Source organism: Sinocyclocheilus grahami, unplaced genomic scaffold (assembly GCF_001515645.1).
Source record: "Sinocyclocheilus grahami isolate Dianchi unplaced genomic scaffold, SAMN03320097.WGS_v1.1 scaffold141.1, whole genome shotgun sequence".
In the NCBI taxonomy this organism is placed as follows: Eukaryota; Metazoa; Chordata; class Actinopteri; order Cypriniformes; family Cyprinidae; genus Sinocyclocheilus; species Sinocyclocheilus grahami.
In genome coordinates this window covers 150,089-172,092 of record NW_015505320.1, presented here as the reverse complement: position 1 = coordinate 172,092, position 22,004 = coordinate 150,089, and the positions used below count along the sequence as shown (strand labels likewise).

The window sequence follows — 22,004 nt, the reverse complement described above, 5'->3', positions numbered from 1 at the left end:
CTTGTTACCTTGTCATCTTGTTAGTGTCTCTGTGTATAATAGTTCTGTGTTTTAGTCAGTCTGAGTCAGTCGTTGTCTTTGCGAAGTTGTGGCATGTTGTTTCTGTTTCCTGGTTCTGTGTTTGGTTCTATGTTTCTGGATTTGGATTACCTTTTGTTTTATTAAATGTTCCACCAATTGCATTTGGATCCTACCTTGACTCTTTCTTGCATTGACATGTTACAGAACGACTGACCAATATGGATCCAGCAGCAGTGAAGATAATGTGTCTTCGTCAAGGTGATCGGTCAATTGAGGAGTATGTCATGGACTTCATTGAGCTCGCTCATCAAACCAGAATGTCTGAGGTATCCCTTATGATCTTTTTTTCGAGGGGGACTGTCTGAGTCACTTGGCTTAATCATGCCATTGCATGACCCAAGCTGGACCCTGGAATTTTATATTGACTTGGCATTGCAGCTGAGTGGCTCTGCTTTTACTGTGGGAGTTGCGGAGGAGCAGTGCAGCGTTCCTGCAGTAACCTCCACTCCAGAGCCTTGTCATAAGTTGGCCGCCAGCCCAGAGTCTCCGCTGATCTCCCTGAGTCAGGTCAAGTCTCCGCTGATCTCCCTGAGTCAGGTCAAGTCTCCGCTGATCTCCCTGAGTCAGGTCAAGTCTCCGCTGATCTCCCTGAGTCAGGTCAAGTCTCCGCTGATCTCCCTGAGTCAAGTCAAGTTACAGCTGATCGTCCAGAGCCTCGTTGCATCACAGCTGTCATCCCAGAGTCATGTCAGGTCACAGCTGTCCTGTCTGTTGCACCCATATCTTCAAGGTCCGCTCTTCAGTATCTCAGACTGGCATCGAGTGTGGAGGATCCACCGCTGGTGTCAGCACGCGCAGCTGAGATTCCCAAACCAACTCACTCTAGCCCTCCTCTTCCAGAACTGATTCCCCTGTCTGCAGCGCTTCCCATAATGGGAGTTGCTTTATGGTGTGTTTGGGCTGCACATACCACCACAGAACCTCCCGAGGTGGCAGCATCCACTATGGTGTCTCCAGAGGTGGCGCCCAGTAATGCACTTTCTGCCTGTCCTGTCACGGCTATGGAGGCCGTCTGTGAACCCTCTTCCTGTCCTGTCACGGCTATGGAGGCCGTATGTGAACTCTCTGCCTGTCCTGTCACGGCTATGGAGGCCATTAATAAACATTCAGTCCTGTCTATCACAGCCGAGGAGATTACCAATGAATTCACGGTGCCTTCTGCCTCGGTCTTTGGGGCCATAAGTAAACTGTCTGTTTCCTATGTTTCAGTTCCTCTGAGGTCTCCGTCTCAGCCCTGGTTTCCTCATCTGTCTGCTCTGCCATGGTGGTCTTCTGCTCTGTCTGCTCCGCCAGGGTGGTCTTCTCTGCTCTGGTGGTCTTCTGCTCCGCTGTGGGGATCTTCGGACCCGTCTGCTCTGTTGTTGTGGCCGTCCTCTCTACCCTGGTGGTCCTCAGTTCTGCTGGCTCTGCCCTGGCTCTCTGCCCCACCGGCTCCGCCCTAGTGCTCTTCAGCTCTGCTCTGGTGGTCTTCAGCTCCCCATGCTCCGCACTGGCTCCCTGTTCTGCCGGCTCTGCCTCAGTCCCCAGGTTCTCTTCCTGCACATGGACCTGGCCCTCCATCCCTCCCACTGTTCCACCTCCTCTTCACCACCCTCCTGGACTTAACAGTGTTTATTTTGTAGCATCTGGAATCTGCTCCTGAAGGGGGGGGGGGCTCTGTCATGATCTGACTCATGTTCCCCTGTCTTGTGTTTGGACTTGTGTTGTTACTTCCTGTCTAGAGTGCCTTTTGTAGTTCTTTTGTTTCATTGGTCCTCTTGATTACTTTCCCAGGTGTGTCTTGTTACCTTGTCATCTTGTTAGTGTCTCTGTGTATAATAGTTCTGTGTTTTAGTCCGTCGTTGTCTTTGCGAAGTTGTGGCATGTTGTTTCTGTTTCCTGGTTCTCTCCGTGTTTGGTTCTATGTTTCTGGATTTGGATTACCTTTTGTTTTATTAAATGTTCCACTGATTGCATTTGGATCCTACCTTGACTCTTTCTTGCATTTACATGTTACACACAGAAAGTTAACTAAATACCTAATATTGGGAATGTAAAATTAAATAACCAAAGTGCAAATGTACATTTCTTGAACTTTTCAAACAGTATTTATTTTATTAAATGCAGTGGAAACTGAAAGGCAATTTAAAAAAAAAACATTTCCAGGGTGAACAGATTTACTAAACAAAACACATTAATAGCACCGAGAAAACAAGAGAAGACATTAATAAGCCCTTTCGTTTGGTACACAGGTGTGAAATGTAGCTATGACATGGCTCAGAGAGCAGGGACTCAGTGTTAACAGATCTGACATGATCTAATGTGTCTGACAGAGACTTAGAAACCATTCAGTCTGACTCTTCTTAGAGTGAACACTTGTACAATGGATCTTCATTCAATTATTCTGCTCTATGCCTCAATATATACATTCATTTTTATTTATCTGTTTAAAAAAAAAGAAAAGAAAAATCACTAAAGCACTAAATGTACATTTTCTCTTTCAGCTGCTGTCTTTGGAAATGTCATCACACCAAAAGAAATGGTTATGTGCTGAGGAGAATTCAGATGTTATGTTGTCTTGTAAATGCCTCTGCAAATTATCTCTACTGGTATCGTTAGTATGGAAGATCAAAACCTGAATTTTTTTACTCATATGGGACAAAAGAGACACGGAAGTCTAATGTAGATTTAAGACTCAATCAAAATCTCCAACAGTGAACGATGCTCCTGTTTAGAATGTGAATGTTGCATACATACATAAGAACATGTATGTTATACACACACACACACACAAATATACATAGTATACGTCACCATATGGATGAAAGTGAAAATCAGCAGGAAGTTCCTGTGTGTTTCTGACTGATCTGCAGTGACTTACAGCTGAGAGCACTGAGAGACTCAATAGAGAACTGAACTGATCTGATTGAACATGGACATATGCTTTATACTGATTCTCTCTTTATACTGAAAAACTAATACAAATTACTCTACCTAATTTGACCAAATCTTTTCATTTAATGATGTTACACCCTCTCAAATGCAGAAACATATCATTACAATAGTCCCATTATTATAAGGTCAAATTCTTAAATAAGGACGGCAGATTCAATTTGGTTTATTTGTTCTGTAATCATAAAGTTGTAACATTAGTTCATGTGACTGGATCTGATGTCAAGTTCAGGTATAATGTGGCTCAGAGAGGAGGGACTCAGTGTTCATATGATCTTAGTGTCTGACAGAGACTGCGGTTGAAAGGATTCAGAGGATTCTTCTCAGAGTGAACACAATCAATGGATCTTCGTTCAGTTATTCTGTTCTGTGCCTCAGCAGGTGTGTATTTATTTGGTTAATTATTATTACATAAATGTATATTTTTATTGTTAAAAATAAGTACTATTAAAAACATCTCACAAAAATGTTCCTCTTCTTTTTCAGTGGCTGTCTTTGGGAATTTCATTAAACCAAACAAAACAGATGTTTTTGCTGAGGAAGGTTCAGGTGTTACATTATCCTGTAGTTTTTCTGCATCTGGAGGTTCAGATAATCTCCACTGGTACCGTCAGTATGGAAGATCAAAACCAGTATTTCTTGTACTTATCTACAGCAATGCAAAAGAAGCTCAGCAGTCTGATGTAGATCCAAGATTCTCTGTTAAAGTTGAAAAAAGGGAGAAAAACCATGTGGATCTGGAGATCTCCTCTGCTGCTGTATCAGACTCTGCTCTGTACTACTGTGCTCTGCAGCCCACAGTGACAGGAAACATATCAGCTCTCTACAAAAACCTGTTACAAGGAGAGACAAGAGAGAAACACAATATTAATCTAATGCAATGAATGTGTATGAGATTGCAGAATTTCAGTTATGCCATACTTGCAGTGAACCAGAAGAGGGCAGTATAGGTGTTCAATATTTTATTTGACAGTACAGCAGCTTTTATAGGTCTCCACAAGCTCCTCCTTGGATCGGCATTATAATACCAGAAGCAAGACTCTTATATTTACAGATTTTTCTTCAACATAGACAGTCATGTCACACAGGTTGAGGAATATATTTCTCTTCACTATATTCATTCTTGGTATGAATTCTCATTTAATACAGCTGTATATTCATGCAAGTTGATTATATGTTGCATTGTATTGTTCATCAAATATTCTTAAACCTTTACAGAGTGCAGATCAGAGGACACAGTTGATCAGCCAGACAAACATGTGACTGAAGCTGAAGGAAGATCAGTAACATTACAGTGTAAATATAAAACAGATTCAGCACAAGAAGATTTATTCTGGTACATCCAGAGAGCAAAAGACTTTCCTAAATACATCCTGAGGAGAAGCAAATATGGAGGAGAAAATGGCACTGAGTATCAGGAGAGATTTAACTCTAAACTTTCATCAAATTCAGTTCCACTGACAATACAGAATCTGTGTGTGTCTGACTCTGCTGTGTACTACTGTGCTTTGAGGCCCACAGTGAGAAAACTCAAGTCAAACCACATACAAAAACACAGAGACAACCATTTATGCTACTGTTTCTTTATGATAAACATATTTGTAGTTTAAAAACTATATTAAAATCAAAATGAATTTAGCAGTCAATCATGAACTACAATGAACTACAATATTGATCATGCAATCATTATTATGTTGATTGCATGATTTAATGAAATTGAATGATTTCAGTATAATTTTGTAATAGTGTTTTCTTGATTTAAGGCTGTGTGAAGTAGAACTGTCTTCCAACATGAAAAACTGGATAACATATTATTTATGCTTAGGCAGATAAACTGTTTCAAATGATGGTACACTGTTGTGCGTCAAGCCCAAAATAACATTCAAGATGCGACTGTAATGGAAGAAATGCAGGAAAAGATTACAATAATCACATTCTCATAAGGTCATATTCCTAAATAAGGATGACAGATCAAATTTGGTTAATTCATTTACTTATTTATTTGTAATCATACACTTTTAACATTAGTTCATGTGACTGGATCTGATGTCAAGTTCAGGTATAATGTGGCTCAGAGAGGAGGGACTCAGTGTTCATATGATCTTAGCGTCTGACAGAGACTGCGGTTGAAAGGATTCAGAGGATTCTTCTCAGAGTGAACACTTGTACAATGGATCTTCATTCAGTTATTCTGTTCTGTGCCTCAGCTGGTATGTTATTTGGTTATTAAATATATTTGTTGTTGTTGAAAATTAGTTATATTAAAAACATCTCTCATAAAAATTTACAACTTCTTTTTCAGCTGCTGTCTTTGGGAATGTCATTAAACCAAACAAAACAGATGTTTTTGCTGAGGAGGATTCAAGTGTTACATTATCCTGTAGTTTTTCTGTATCTGGAGGTACAGATTATCTCCACTGGCATCGTCAGTATGGAAGATCAAAACCTGAATTTCTTGTTCTCACCTACAGCAATGCCAGAGATGCTGAGGTGTCTAAGATAGATCCAAGATTCTCTGTTAACATTCCAAAAAGAGAACACGTTGATCTGGAGATCTCCTCTGCATCGATATCAGACTCTGCTCTGTACTACTGCGCTCTGGTGCCCACAGTGACAGGAAACACATCAGCTCTCTACAAAAACCTGTTACAATGAGAGACAGGAGAGAAACACAAAGATAGTGAAAGGTAGCCAGAATACAAATACGTAATTAATCTAATGCAAAAATAATCAAAGCAGAAAACAAAAATTCGAATGTAAATTTGTTTGGCAGCATGAAAGATGAATTACATCAAGTCCCTATAGAGCCCTTATTAGTCACTTTAGAATATCCTGTCATTCAGAAAACAAATATTTTCAATTGCAATAAAATGTATGAGAAGGAAATGTTTCGGTTATGTAGTACTTGCAGTGAACCAGAAGAGAGCAGTAGGTGCTCAATATTACATTTGATAATACAGCAGCTTTTATAGGTCTCCACAAGCTCCTCCTTTGATTATCATTAAAATACCAAAAGCAAAACTCACATATTCACTGATTTATCTAGACTCCAACATAGATACAGTCATGTCACACAAGTTGAGGAATATATTTCTCTTCACACTATTCATTCTTGGTTTGAATTTGCATTTAATACAGCTCCATATTTGTGTAAGTTGTTTATATTTTGTATTGTATTTTAAATATTTTTATATCTTTATAGAGTGCAGATCAGAGTAGGCTACACAGTTGATCAGCCAGACAAACATGTGATTGAAGTTGAAGGACGAGCAGTAGAACTAAAGTGTAAATCTAAAGCATTTTCAGCACAAGATGATTCATTCTGGTACATCCAGCGAGATAATGAAATTCTTAAATACATCCTGAGGAGAAGCAAATAGGGAGGAGAAGATGATGCTCAGTTTCAGGAGAGATTTCACTCTGAAGTATCATCAGATTCAGTTCCACTGACAATCCAGAATCTGTGTGTGTCTGACTCTGCTGTGTACTACTGTGCTCTGAGAACACTCAAGTCAAACCACATACAAAAAACACATGAGCTGAATCTCAGTCAAGAAATTATAACATGCTTCTCCTGTTTAGAATATGAAATGTTGCCTTTGCTTCGTAATACTTATTTTATACACATTCTATCATATAAAAAAAGTATAATTATCTTACAGCTCAATAAAAATAAATATATTATACAGTATAGGACAAGAAATAAATGAATGTGAACAGCATCCGGAAGTTTAGAGAGGAAGAAGTTCCTGTGTGTGTTTCTGACTGATCTGCAGTGACTTACAGCTCAGAGCACTGAGAGCCTCAACAGAGAACTGAACTGATCTGATTGAACATGGACAGATGCTTTATACTGATTCTCATTGTGGGAACAGGTACATTATTTATTGAACAATTAATGAAACTGTAAATAATTATTTTAGTGTGTTTTAAATATTCTTTTTTTTTGTAAAAGTGCTGTGAAATGTGTTTGCAATAGGATTTTGTCAACATTGCTTTCACAGATCAAAAATGTGCTTATTGTTGACAGGTTTGGTGGCTGGAGATAGCATTGAGCCAGATAAAGGGATAGAAAAAAACCTCTAGAGAAACAGAAACTGTCAAGTGGAGCTGCTCATATAGTACAAATAGTGAATATGTTTGGCTTTTCTGGTACAGACAGTATCCCAACAGAGAGCACAATATTTATTACTCAGAGGTGCCCGATCAAATTCTGGTGAACACACCTCTGATGATCGGTTTCAGTCGACTACATCACGCACATCCACTGAACTCACTATTACTGATGTACGTCTGTCAGATTCAGCTCACTATTATTGTGCTCTAAGAGTAGTAGCCCAGTGATACAAAACATGAGGCATGTTGTACAAAAACCTGAAGCTCTTTTCACTTTGAAAATATCTAGTGAAAACCACAATTAAAACCACAATCTATCCAGCCCTGAATGTAATAAAATATGTGGTTACAGCTGTGCAAGACAGAATTAAGCCTTTGTTTAAGTCATAAATGTAAATGACAAACTTAAGAAAAGAAGCATTAACAGTATGTCCAGATATAATGTATGTAATTGTTTACTTAACAATTATTTTTTTTTAGATATTTAAAAACTGTAATAACATAATGAAGGTAATGGTCAATAATACACTAAAATGAACGATAACAGTGATCATGCAATCATTATTACATTAATATAATTTAGTAATAGTGTTTTCTTGATTTAAAGCTGTGTGAAGTAGAATTGTCCTCCAACATGAAAACTTATTATTTATGCTTAACAATGATAGGCAGATAAATTCAAATGATGGTATGCTGTTGTAAGTAAAGCCCAAAATAACATTCAAAACGTAACTATAATGGAAGAAAAACTAATACAAATTACTCTACCTAATTTGACAAAATCTTTTCATTTAATGATGTTACACCCTCTCAAATGCAGAAACATATCATTACAATAGTCCCATTATTATAAGGTCAAATTCTTAAATAAGGACGGCAGATTCAATTTGGTTTATTTGTTCTGTAATCATAAAGTTGTAACATTAGTTCATGTGACTGGATCTGATGTCAAGTTCAGGTATAATGTGGCTCAGAGAGGAGGGACTCAGTGTTCATATGATCTTAGTGTCTGACAGAGACTGCGGTTGAAAGGATTCAGAGGATTCTTCTCAGAGTGAACACAATCAATGGATCTTCGTTCAGTTATTCTGCTCTGTGCCTCAGCAGGTGTGTATTTATTTGGTTAATTATTATTACATAAGAGTATATTTTTATTGTTAAAAATAAGTACTATTAAAAACATCTCACAAAAATGTTCCTCTTCTTTTTCAGTTGCTGTCTTTGGGAATTTCATTAAACCAAACAAAACAGATGTTTTTGCTGAGGAAGGTTCAGGTGTTACATTCTCCTGTAGTTTTTCTGCATCTGGAGGTTCAGATAATCTCCACTGGTACCGTCAGTATGGAAGATCAAAACCAGTATTTCTTGTACTTATCTACAGCAATGCAAAAGAAGCTCAGCAGTCTGATGTAGATCCAAGATTCTCTGTTAAAGTTGAAAAAAGGGAGAAAAACCTTGTGGATCTGGAGATCTCCTCTGCTGCTGTATCAGACTCTGCTCTGTACTACTGTGCTCTGCAGCCCACAGTGACAGGAAACATATCAGCTCTCTACAAAAACCTGTTACAATGAGAGACAAGAGAGAAACACAATATTAATCTAATGCAAAAATTATACTTTATTTGCATGAATGTGTATGAGATTGCGGAATTTCAGTTATGCCATACTTGCAGTGAACCAGAAGAGGGCAGTATATGTGTTCAATGTTTTATTTGACAGTACAGCAGCTTTTATAGGTCTCCACAAGCTCCTCCTTGGATCGGCATTATAATACCAGAAGCAAGACTCTTATATTTACAGATTTTTCTTCAACAGACAGTCATGTCACACAGGTTGAGGAATATATTTCTCTTCACTATATTCATTCTTGGTATGAATTCTCATTTAATACAGCTGTATATTCATGGAAGTTGATTATATGTTGCATTGTATTGTTCATCAAATATTCTTAAACCTTTACAGAGTGCAGATCAGAGGACACAGTTGATCAGCCAGACAAACATGTGACTGAAGCTGAAGGAAGATCAGTAACATTACAGTGTAAATATAAAACAGATTCAACACAAGAAAATTTATTCTGGTACATCCAGAGAGCAAAAGACTTTCCTAAATACATCCTGAGGAGAAGCAAATATGGAGGAGAAAATGGCACTGAGTATCAGGAGAGATTTCACTCTAAACTTTCATCAAATTCAGTTCCACTGACAATCCAGAATCTGTGTGTGTCTGACTCTGCTGTGTACTACTGTGCTCTGAGGCCCACAGAGAGAAAACTCAAGTCAAACCACATACAAAAACACATAGGCATAAGCATGCACATGACTGTTTCTTTACAGTACACATTTCTGAAATGTACAAGCTATAATAAAATCATGCTAAATTTAATAGTCAAATAATAATCATGAAATCAATTTAATATTATCCGTCAATTCTCCAAACTGCTTATCCTCTGTAGGATCACAGCAATGTAATATTATATTGATATTAATTTTATTTAATTGTATGAATTCAACTTAATTTTAATTAAAAGTTTTTTTAAAGGGCTGTGCACAGTATAATTGTCTTGCAAACATGTGAACAACTGGATTATGATTCATGATGTAAACAAGTATTCAAAAATGTATCTCATTTTGTTTTAAAGAATTACCACATTAGAATTTATCTATAATGTAACACTGATGGAGAGATAAATGTGTTTCACATGATGCTACGCTGTTGTGAGTCAGGCCCAAAATGACATTCAAAATGTTTTTGAATCTGATGGAGAAAAACTCTAAAACAGTAAACCACTCACAGCAGAATCCCCAGAGTTCAATCAACTCTGCTCAGAGTATATATTGTCCCAATCTACAGAGTGTTAAAGTAACACTGAGGCAGAGTTAAAGGTAATGGGACAATTAAGCGATTAATTAAGTATTGATTGAGCATTAGTAAAGAAAACCCACTGTTAACAATGTTGAAGATGAACAACTACTGCTCAGGCTTTTAGACATGAAAACATATCACATAATCCTCAACAGTGGTAACTCTGCTTCAGTGTTACTTTAACACTCTGTAGATTGGGACAATATGCACTCTGAGCAGAGTTGATTTAACTCGGGGGATTTTGCTGTGTTCCCTCATTACTGTCAAATTTCATTTTAATTAAAGCTGCTAAACAATTTTAAATTTTTACAATAATTATTACAATAACTTTTTTCAATCATATTCCTAAATAAGGTTCACAGATTAATAATACAGTTGTAACAATTGTTCATGTGATTAGATCTTTCTTCTCTCCTGCACTTCTCAATTGAGTTATAAATAATATAAGGGAGGAGGGACTCAGTGTTCATATCGTGTCTGACAGAGACTGTGGCTGAATCGATTCAGTCTGACTCTTCTCAGAGTGAACTATTGTACAATGGATCTTCATTCAGTTATTCTGCTCTGTGTCTCAGCTGGTATGTGTATTTATTTGCATTTATTTTATTTATTTATTGTTAACAATTTTACTCAAACGTTTCACTAAAAAGTTACCAAGGAACATTTTTTTCATTTTTAGCTGTTGCCCTTGGAAATGTCATCAAACCAGACCAAACATATGTTGTTCATGAGGAGGATTCAAGTGTTACATTATCCTGTAGTTTTTCTGCTTCAGGACGTACAGATTATCTCCACTGGTACCGTCAGTATGGAAGATCAAAACCTGAATTTCTTGTACTCACCTATGACACTGCAAAAGGAGCTCAGCGCTCTGATGTAGATCCAAGATTCTCTGTTAACATTCCAAAACGAGAACATGTGGATCTGGAGATCTCCTCTGCTGCTGTATCAGACTCTGCTCTGTACTACTGTGCTCTGGTGCCCACAGTGACAGGAAACACATCAGCTCTCTACAAAAACCTGTTACAGTAAGAGACAAGAGAGAATGAAATTTGTGTGCAATGTGAAAGGTATTCATTATATTAAATCACTATGAAGCTGCTCTTGATCTCAAATGATTCTCATGTGCAATAAATAGTGCAGGTTCATGTATGCCACAGGAGGGCAGAGCTCACATATTTTCACACGGAGTTACTGCTATGTTTCAAATCCTATATAATAAGAGAAAACATCATACTACAACATTATGTTATACATTTATATTGTGAAAATTATACTGAAAATAGAAACTTATACATTAAAAAATTATATAACAAAAAACTTTAACTCTACAAAGAAAAATTACATATTATTCAGATTTTCATTACTTAATATATCCATGCTCATAATAAAGTGAAAAACATAGGCATCAAATATTTTAAAGCGACTATAGCCTTAAATTAATTAATTGAAATTATAAATACATTAAAATACCTTAATTAAAACTTGGTGCTAAAGGTCAGTGTAAGGTGTACAGTATACAGTATTTCTGATAATTGACTTTATACTGGTCCTTATTGCGTTGATTTTTTAAATTTATATTAATGCTTTTTGTAGAAATACTTCATGGCCTATGCACCATCATCACCACTGTAATGTTTTGTGCAAAGTGAGGAAGCTAAACTGCATCGAAATGATTTAAATATCATGCTTCTCGTGGTGCTTTTGAGGTAAAAGCTCATGCAAATCTTTTTATATACAACATTCTCGTATTGTCTAATAAAATAATATAGTTATCTTACACAGGAAGCAGGAAGTTCCTGTGTGTGTTTCTGACTGATCTGCAGTGACTTACAGCTCAGAGCACTGAGAGACTCAACAGAGAACTGAACTGATCTGATTGAACATGGACAGATGCTTTATACTGATTCTCATTGTGGGAACAGGTACATTATTTTTTAATTAATGAAACTCTGTTCATAAATATTTATGATGATTTAAAATCTCAAACCACAAAGGCTATTTATATTACTTTAGTCATTTGTATTTTTGTAAAACATGGCTAGAAATGTGTTTGCAGTTCATATGTACAGTACTTATTGTTGACAGGTTTGGTGGCTGGAGACAACATTGAGCCAAATAAAGGGATGGAAAAAACCTCTAAAGAAAGAGAAACTGTCAAGTTGAGCTGCTCGTATAGTACAAATAGTGAAAATGTTCGGCTTTACTGGTACAGACAGTATCCCAACAGAGAACCACAGTATTTATTATACAGATATCCACCGACAGATTATGAAGACACCTCTGATGATCGGTTTCATTCAGCTACAACACGTACATCAACTGAACTCACTATTACTGATGTATGTCTGTCAGATTCAGCTCACTATTATTGTGCTCTAAGAGTAGCAGCCCAGTGATACAAAACATGAGACATGTCATACAAAAACCTGAAGCTCTTTTCACTTTGAAAATATCTAGTGAAAACCACAATCAAACCCCAATCTATCCAACTCTTAATGTAATAAAATATGTGGTCACACCTGACATCAGGTCTGTTAAAAATTCCAAGAGGCATTAAGTGAAATGTATTAAAATAACAAGTTCTTTGTGGCTCCTTTTATAGCTTATACAAATACATTCTCAAAACAATTTCTTAATGCTTGTGATAATGCATTAAAAACAGGGAGATCAGTTAAGTATGATTTGTTGAATGGTGCTGACATTCTCACTGTTATCCAATATTAGCACTTAGTTCAAATTAAGTGTTTTTCAGTATCACTCCTGTTGAGTTCACGGCTCTTCTGACTCTCCAACAGCATCCAGCATCCATTTGATATTATCGCTCAGTCTTCTGGGTTTATTTTCATGGCTTTGCCAGTGACTTTTGAGTTTCTTTTTACATCTCAAATCAAGTCCTTAAAAAAAAGATACACAGAGACAAAGACTAAGAGAGCAACTATAAACTGTAGTTGTGATTAATATTTATAATAGATTTAATAGGTAAATAATCTGATAAAAAAGCTACTGAATCCAAGTCTACATGTGCAAAACTATAAATAAGTAAACATTTAAATAAATATGAAATTCAAAAGTGTATTAAGAAAGCCAGTATTGTTAATTACATCAAATCCATACAAAAGTAGCCTATAGTTTAAGTTCTAAAGCATTATCATGTGTAACACATAGTGTAGGTATAATGTGCCACAAGCTGGCAGTGTTCTCAGACATTCATTAGGAACTGCAGCAGTGAACAACAGAATTGCATTTACAAAACTGAACTTATACAGGTATAATGTGGCTCAGAGAGGAGGGACTCTGTGTTCACAGATCTGACATGATCTAATGTGTTTGACAGAGACTGTGGTTGAAAGGATTTAATCTGACTCTTCTCAGAGTGAACACAATCAATGGATCTTCATTCAGTTATTCTGTTCTGTGCCTCAGCAGGTGTGTATTTATTTGGTTAATTATGATTACTTAACAAGTTTTCTTTAAATCTCTAAAAAGTTACAAATGTACTTTTAAAAATGTTTACTTTTTCAGCTGCTGTCTTTGGAAATACCATCAAACCGAACAAAACCGATGTTGTTAATGAAGAGGGTTCGAATGTTATATTGTCCTGTAGTCATTCACCTGCAGCTACAGATTATATCCACTGGTACCGTCAGTATGAAAGATCAAAACCTGAATTTCTTGTACTCACCTACGGGAGTGCAAAAGAAGTTAAGGTGTCTGATATAGACCCAAGATTCTCTGTTAAAGTTGAAAAAAGGAAAGAAATTCATGTGGATCTGGAGATCTCCTCTGCTGCTGTATCAGACTCTGCTCTGTACTACTGTGCCCTGCAGCCCACAGTGACAGGAAACATATCAGCTCTCTACAAAAACCTGTTACAATGAGAGACAGGAGAAAAAAGACAGCAAGAAATAAAGCAAATAAAAATTAAATGATCTCAAATAATTCTCATGTGTAATACAGTATATAGTACACTGTACATTCACGTGGAATTCCTGCTTGTTCCAAATTCTCATTACATTTTATATAAAAATAGCTAGACTATAAACAATAAACATTCTTCAAATTTTCATCAGTCAAAACTGAAAATGATAAATGCAAGTATTTAAGCCATGCCTTTATAAAGCAGGACGTTTCTGTGTATGTTTTTGACTGATCTGGATGACTTACAGTTCAGAGCACTGAGAGCCTCAACAGATATTTATTTATTTATTATTATTATTGTTATTATTACTATTATTTGTAAAAAGTGCAGAAATAATCACTAAAGAAAGGGCAATGGTCAAATTGAGCTGCTCATATTGTACAATTATATGGCTTTTCTGATACAGACACACAGTATCTGAAAAATATTTACTGTAGTACAAAAAGGTGTATTTATTACAAAAAGGTGCACAATCATATAGCTATGAACACACCGCTGATCCATGGTTTCAGTCGACTACATTACGCACATCCACATTCACATCCACATCCACGCTCACTATTAAAAATGTAGCTCTTTCAGATTCAGCTCTCTATTATTGTGCTCTATTAGTAGAAGCCCAGTGATACAAAACATGAGACATGTCGTACAAAAACCTGAAGCTCTTTTAACTTTGCATATCTAGTTAACAACTATAATCAAAATAATCAAAACTGCTATAATATTGCAATAATTTTAGCTTTTTTCTCAGAGGAAAACACTTTTTAATCTAGTGAAAACAATGTAAGATTGCATAATCTATGATGTTCAACTATTCAGTTAAGATCCTACAGAGTGCAGACCAGAGGACACAGTTGATCAGCCAGACAAACATGTGACTGAAATTGAAGGAAGATCAGTAACATTACATTGTAAATATGAAACAGATTCAGCACAAGATAATTTATTCTGGTACATCCACACTGAGAAAAAAAAAAGATTAATTAAATGTACTAATTGCTTTTAAGGTAAGTGGTTGCAATCAATTTATTTTAGCTACATTTAAATAAACTAATTTAGTTGACTAACTTTCGACTTTCAACATTTAAAAAAAAAAAAAGTAGCTAAAATAAAATGTTTGCAACCACTTACCTTAAAAAAATGTAGTATAATTTTTTTTCAGTGCGGAGAGTGAATGACTTTCCTAAATACATCCTGAGGAGAAGCAAATATGGAGGAGACAATGGCACTGAGTTTCAGGAGAGATTTCACTCTAAACTTTCATCAAATTCAGTTCCACTGACAATCCAGAATCTGTGTGTGTCTGACTCTGCTGTGTACTACTGTGCTCTGAGGCCCGCAGTGAGAAAACTCAAGTCAAACCACATAAAAACACAGAGACATAAACACACATGTGATTATTTCTTTACAATAGGCATTTCTGAAATGTAAAAGGTATATTAAAGTCATACTGAAGGTAACATAGTTAAATAAACTACAATAATAATCATGCAATCAATTTTAAATTATCCACCCATCCGTTCCTAATTCTGATTATTTAACATAATTGTCTTTACTATGTCTTTATAATTTCTGTCATACAATAACATTCTAGGGAACTGTGCTTTTAGCCTCACTGCAGCAGTTCAGGAAGTTCTTTACTATTTCAGCATGACAACAACCCTGTGCACAAAGAAAAGTCCATAAAGAATGACAACATTTAAAAAAATATTTGTTTTCACTCTTGTACAGAAAAAAAAGTCAGACAGGGAGTTCTAAAATTATTTCAGCTTTTGACTCTGAGTAGAACACTATTATTTAATTAAAACTATGTAATTTCAGAAGGTGGCCACTGTGTGGCATAATCTATGATGTTGGTGGAAACTACTCATTTAAATTCCTGCTGTATGTATGTAATGTCTGCAAACAATCGCGTGCTGGTAAACTTCAGACTAATATTGCCTACTGCACATATTGTAACTATATGTTAATCTGGCTGAGGAATTTACTTCTAATGGCTGCAGTTCTTGGTAAATAACTTAACTGTTAAATGTAACACATTTTTATTATCCTTAGATAAGAACATATGAAAATTATTTATTTCATACACAAGATTCTGTCAATCAGCCAACAAGAGTTCAAACAGCTTCTGAACATGAGATGGCTAAACTTCACTGCACTTACAGTACCAGTGATTCATACCCTTATCTTTACTGGTACCAACATAAAACCAATGGATTCCCAGTTTACATGCTCCGTAAACTCTCGACTGGATCAAGCAGCATTGAAAAAGAATTTGAGGAAAGATTTCATGCAGATCTCAACAAATCCTCAAGTTCAGTTTCTCTGTCAATCCAGGATGTGCGTGTGTCTGACTCTGCTGTTTACTACTGTGCTCTGCAGCCCACTGTGACAGAAACACATATACATCCTGATAGGAACTAAGAGCTCTGAAACAGCATGAGCATGGTTTAACTAGAATAAACATACTCCAGCAGAGGGTGGAGCTTATTGTTGAGAGTGTGAGGAGTGAAACAGCTACAGTACAGTTATAAAGATTATATTGTTGTCATCACTGTCTCTGTAAAGATATCATGTTTCTTTTCACCTGTATAATAATCCAATTTTGCATGGGTAAGAGATATTCATTCAATCAATACGCTTATTATGAAAAAAAATCCTTAAATAAAATCCATTTAGCTTTATACAGTGTATACATGTGTTTTATTGTTTAATTAATTAGGGTCCTTTTCTTTTGCACAGGAAATTCTTTTGGTGACACAATACAACCATGGTTTCCAGAAAAACATGATTTTGATGGTGAAAATGTGACGCTGTCCTGTAACTACAGTCTCACTAGCGGTACTAGTGTTACTATCCAGTGGTATCGCCAGTATCCCGGAGCAAAACCAGAGTTTTTACTTCTTGTCACTGAATATTCTAGCAAATCTGAGCCTGAACTACGCCTATATTCAGAAGCTAAAAAAGAAATCAAACGTGTGGATCTGGTGATCTTCTCTGCTGCTGTATCAGACTCTGCTCTGTACTACTGTGCCCTGCAGCCCACAGTGACAGGAAACACATCAGCCCTCTACAAAAACCTGTTACAATGAGAGACAAGAGAGAAACACAGAGACAGAGATGAAGACAAAGAGAAAGAAGCTGTAACTGACCATTACAATATTATGCGTGTCAGAAAAATAATAGGATAGAAAAATCTGAGGTATCTACCAAAATCAAAAGGTAGACTATTTAACCAGTCTATTGGAAAAACTAAATATAATCAAAATGTAACATTCTAAAGTGAGCCAATATTTGGCAATATACAGATGAAGTAATTCCTAGTTGACAAATAAATTTAGAATATCTTCTTTAAAAAAAAAAATCAAATGTAACAAATGTTAAAATATCTCAAATGATTCTCATGTGTAATATACAGCGCAGACAATCACATGGTGCTCTTGCTTGTTCCAAATTCTGATTATAAAAATAGCTAGACTATAAATAATAAATATTGTTCATATTTTCATCAGTCAATATTTCCATGTTTGTTATAAATTAAAAGAAATTAGACAGAGTGAAAAACGCAAAGACATCGAGAATTTAAGCCAAAACAAAACAAAACCTGAAGCTCTTTTCACTTTGAACCGATAGTGAAAACCACAATCAAAACCAATATCTATTATCCCAGAACGTAATAAAACATGTGGCCACACCTGTCAGAGGTTAAACTAGGCCTGTTATAAAACTTCAAAGAAACATTAAAACACATACAGGATATCATGTTCCATGTGGTTACGTCAGTACACTAATGCATGTCTTAGGAATAGTTCACCCAAAAATGAAAATTTTGTCATCATTTACTCACCCTCATATCGTTCCAAACCTGTATGAGTTTCTTTCTTATGTTGAACATTAAAGAAGATTTTTTGGGGAGGTTTCATTCTATTCCAGCATCACAATACCCCTGTAATTTCAGATGCTGGCCACTGTGTGGCATAATGATGTTTGTGGCAACTGTTTATTTAAGATCCTGCTGTGTGTAACTTCTGAAACTATTGTGAGTGAAAAACTTATTAGACTAATATTGCCTGCTGTATATAAACTATGTTAATTTGAATAAGGAATTTACTTTTAATGGCTGAATTCCTTGGTAACAAATTTGTATTAGGCCTATAGGAGTTTATTTTATAATTTTATCTGCAACTGAAAATCCATGACAACATACAGAAAGAGAAGAACACTGCAACAATTTAACAGTAATATTAATGCTGAAGTCATCTGAGATCATTTTCAAGAACATTCATGACTGAGACGCATGATAGTTCCAGTTGCCTTTGTTTCAAACAAGAGAGTCCGCTCTGGTTTCAGTTACTGTGATGAGCAGACCGATAGGACTATACAGCATTGCTATGGAAATATTAGGAAATATAAGATTGACACATTTGACCAATCAGTCAAATAATTCAGAGCAGTCTAATAACATACTGTACAGTGTGTTTCAGTGAATAAAGTTAGATAAGCTAATCAAATACATGGAAGCTATGTTGTAAGATTAATCATTGTACATATAAACACAATTAAGTCATATTGTATATAGCCTATATATATATAACACAGTCTTCACTGACACTCACTGTAGCACAGGCTCCTCCCAGCAGTCAGAAAGTGATTTGAATTTATTGCTGCTTTAACAGATGTAGAAAGAAGAAGAGGATCACAACATCTCTGTATATTTTTTAAGAGTTGGTGATTTCAATTGTAGATAATGGCACTGTGGAAAAGTGTCATTGTGGTTATAGTTTAATATATCTGGGGTGAGTAGAACAATTGAATAATGGTTATTTTTCATTATGTGTGAATGTGCATATTTTTTTGCAGCCAATGAGAACATTTTTATTCATAATGTTTTTATTCAATTTCAGGATGTAATTCTCAAGACAAAGTTGATCAGCACACAAGGATTGAGTTTGCTTTTGAAGGTGATACTGTAACGATCGACTGTACATATGAGGCTACTTATACAGGCCCGACTCTCTTCTGGTACCAGCAGAAAGACAATGGAATCCTCAAGCATATGCTAAATAAATTCTCTAAATCTGGAAACAGTGAGGAAGAATTCAAGGGGAGATTTCATGCGTCTCTCAACAAAACTGCAGTTCCTCTGACAATACAGGATGTGTGTGTCTGACTCTGCTGTGTACTACTGTGCTCTGAAGCCCACAGTGACAGAAACACACTCAAATCACACAAAAACTCTGACAATGCAACAGCATACATTACATCAATATGCAATTTAATTTTTTCGTCTTAGTCTGTGAATTCATTTATAAAACCCGTTTCATCTATAAATATATTCTATTTTAGTAGGTTTCTTTCACTTAAAATTTACATTCAGTTTACATGATCTAATTTTACAGTTTATATTTATATTTTTATTAATTTGACCTTACTGTTGGTTTCGGGTGATTTTATACTGTTTATGCAACTAAAATAATCACTATAATTATGGCTAAAATCTATCTTTTGAATGTATACGCATGTGGAAAAATGTGATTGTACTGTGATTTACTGAGGTTTGCGGTAGTCAATTTCCTGATATTTGAACCATTAAGGGCCCCCCAAAAATATGTCTTAACCAATTTTGAATTTGACATGGCTGCGATAGTTGCTCATTTGTGCTGGTCTTGGTTGCATTGGCCATTATGGAAATGCACTGGCTGTGTCTGTGTTCTTCAATTTGCACATTGTCAGTAGATCACCCGCTGAACTTTCAAGACCCATTTGTGCCTGCAGTCTCATGCCCAGTTATATCTTTTACCCTGTTTAGTATATCTGGCCCAAAATATTCCTCATATTTGCATTATATTTCCTGCTTATAGTAAAGCTCTTTACTAATCAATGCGGTAAGGAATGATGAGTCAGAGACAAATTTGGCTCATAATCTAACAGACAAACAAAAAATAGTGCAGATCTTTTATTACATTAAAAGACATGTTTACTTGTACATACACTACAGTCTGTCTATTATGTCAAATTGCCTTTATGCCATCTTGAACTCTCTCCATTTGCACTGTTTTCCCTAAATATCTCTTTTTGCACTGTCCTTCCACACAACTGCACAGTGTTATGGATTGTATTTGCTTAAAGTATAAGTATATAGATTACTTCTTTTAATAGTTGAGCTATGTGTAAGTTTATATAAGTTTATAAATCTTGCACCTTGGTCCTGTGAGGCACAACATTTAGTTCCTGGGGAATTACAATAAACTTGACTTGAATTAAGCTTGTAATCCCAATTACACAATATACTTGCAGTTAACCAGAAGAGAGCAGTAGGTACTCAATATTACATTTGACAGTACAGCAGCTTTTATAGGTCTCCACAAGCTCCTCCTTGGATCATCATTATAGCACCAAAAGCAAAACTCTCATATCAGTGGTCATTGTCACTGACTGTAGCACAGGCTCCTCCCAGCAGTCAGTCAAAGTGATCTGAATTTATTGCTGCTTTAACAGATGCAGAAAGAGGAAGGGAATCATCACATGCATCACACTCTGCATATTTTTTAAGAGTCTGCAATTTCAACTGTATATAATGGCACTGTGGAAAAGTGCCATTGTGATCATAGTTTTATATATCTGGGGTGAGTAGCAAAATCCATGATTCATTTCAAATATATTTCAAATGAATTTTCCTTATATGTGTAATGTGCATATTTATTCCTATTTTTTAAATTCTGTTTCAGGTTGTAATTCTCAAGACAAAGTTGATCAGCATACAAAGATTCAATCTGCTTTTGAAGGTGATACTGTAACGATCGACTGTACATATCAGACTGCTTATACAGGCCCGACTCTCTTCTGGTACCAGCAGAAAGACAATGGAAATCCCAAGTACATGTTAAATAAATATTCTAAGTCTGGAAACAGTGAGGAAGAATTCAAGGAGAGATTTAATGTGAATCTCAACAAAACTGCAGTTCCTCTGACAATCCAGGATGTGCGTGTGTCTGACTCTGCTGTGTACTACTGTGCTCTGAGGCCCACAGTGACTGAAACACATTCAACACTCACACAAAAACTATGAATCAGCATAAATTACATGATTATGCAATTTAATTTTTTCATTTATTCTCTATAAAACCCTTTTTATCCATAAATATATTGTAGTTGTATACTTGTAGAGGGAACCAGAAGAGGGCAGTAGGTGCTCAATATTACATTTGACAATACAGCAGATGTCACTGGTATCCATAAGGTCCTCCTTGGATCATTAGAATACCAAAAGCAAAACTCAAGTCAAACCACATACAAAAGCACTTGAGATGCTCCTGTTTAGAATGTGAATGTTGCATACATACATAAGAACATGTATGTTTGTATGTATACACACACACATACACAAATATACATAGTATACGTCACCATATGGATGAAAGTGAAAATCAGCAGGAAGTTCCTGTGTGTTTCTGACTGATCTGCAGTGACTTACAGCTGAGAGCACTGAGAGACTCAACAGAGAACTGAACTGATCTGATTGAACATGGACAGATGCTTTATACTGATTCTCACTGTGGGAACAGGTACATTAGTTATTGAACAGCCTAATTAATGAAAATCTGTGCAAAAATATTTCCATGGTTTTAAAGTCTCAAACTCCAAATCTTTTAATGGTTTGATTTGACTGATTGCTTTTTTTCCTCAAAAAGTAAAGTGTGTTGTGATATAATTTTTTTCTACCTTGATTTCATAAATCAAAATCGTATAGGTTAATTTGGTGGATGCAGACAACATTCATCCAGGGGATGGAAAAATTCTCTAAGAAAAAAGAAACTGACAAGCTGAGCTGCTCATATAGTACAAGTAGAGAATATGTGTGGCTTTACATGGTACAGACAGTATCCCAACAGAGAACCACAATTCTTATCATACAAAAAATGCACGGTCATCGGGTGATTATGAAGATACCGCTGATGATCGGTTTAATTCGGCTACATCATGTTCATCCACTGAACTCACTATTACTGATGTACATCTATCTGATTCTGACATGAAACATGTCATACAAAAACTTTAAAGGGGTCATCGGATGCGAAATGCACTTTTAC

General features: G+C 35.9%; 1 protein-coding gene and 5 gene segments (V, D, J or C); all 6 read left to right on the top strand.

The window, feature by feature from the left end:
* Positions 1-3,353: 3,353 nt before the first annotated feature.
* Positions 3,354-3,896, top strand: LOC107591421 (Ig kappa chain V-IV region S107B-like). The segment is given in 2 exon segments: positions 3,354-3,393; positions 3,499-3,896. Coding segments are annotated over 2 exon segments (438 nt in total).
* A 1,193-nt stretch (positions 3,897-5,089) lies between these two features.
* On the top strand, positions 5,090-5,667 carry LOC107591420 (Ig kappa chain V-IV region S107B-like). The segment is given in 2 exon segments: positions 5,090-5,222; positions 5,315-5,667. Coding segments are annotated over 2 exon segments (393 nt in total).
* A 2,528-nt stretch (positions 5,668-8,195) lies between these two features.
* Positions 8,196-8,699, top strand: LOC107591419 (immunoglobulin iota chain-like). Its single transcript, XM_016280566.1, has 2 exons — positions 8,196-8,235; positions 8,341-8,699. The coding sequence occupies exons 1-2, from the start codon at positions 8,196-8,198 to the stop codon at positions 8,697-8,699; spliced, it is 399 nt and encodes a 132-aa protein (XP_016136052.1).
* Positions 8,700-10,530: 1,831 nt separating this feature from the next.
* On the top strand, positions 10,531-11,024 carry LOC107591418 (Ig kappa chain V-IV region S107B-like). The segment is given in 2 exon segments: positions 10,531-10,570; positions 10,672-11,024. Coding segments are annotated over 2 exon segments (393 nt in total).
* A 2,357-nt stretch (positions 11,025-13,381) lies between these two features.
* On the top strand, positions 13,382-13,873 carry LOC107591417 (T-cell receptor alpha chain V region RL-5-like). The segment is given in 2 exon segments: positions 13,382-13,421; positions 13,518-13,873. Coding segments are annotated over 2 exon segments (396 nt in total).
* A 6,604-nt stretch (positions 13,874-20,477) lies between these two features.
* On the top strand, positions 20,478-20,935 carry LOC107591441 (T-cell receptor alpha chain V region HPB-MLT-like; the record flags this gene model as incomplete). The annotated part of the segment is given in 2 exon segments: positions 20,478-20,540; positions 20,643-20,935. Coding segments are annotated over 2 exon segments (342 nt in total), but the record flags the coding sequence as incomplete, so codon positions are not given.
* Positions 20,936-22,004: the final 1,069 nt, after the last annotated feature.

Excerpts from the sequence above, each read along its gene's own strand:
- LOC107591419 (XM_016280566.1), top strand. The coding sequence starts at position 8,196 with ATGGATCTTCGTTCAGTTATTCTGCTCTGTGCCTCAGCAG. Across the intron at positions 8,236-8,340 it reads TCTGCTCTGTGCCTCAGCAG|TTGCTGTCTTTGGGAATTTC; the intron begins GTGTGTATTTAT and ends CTTCTTTTTCAG.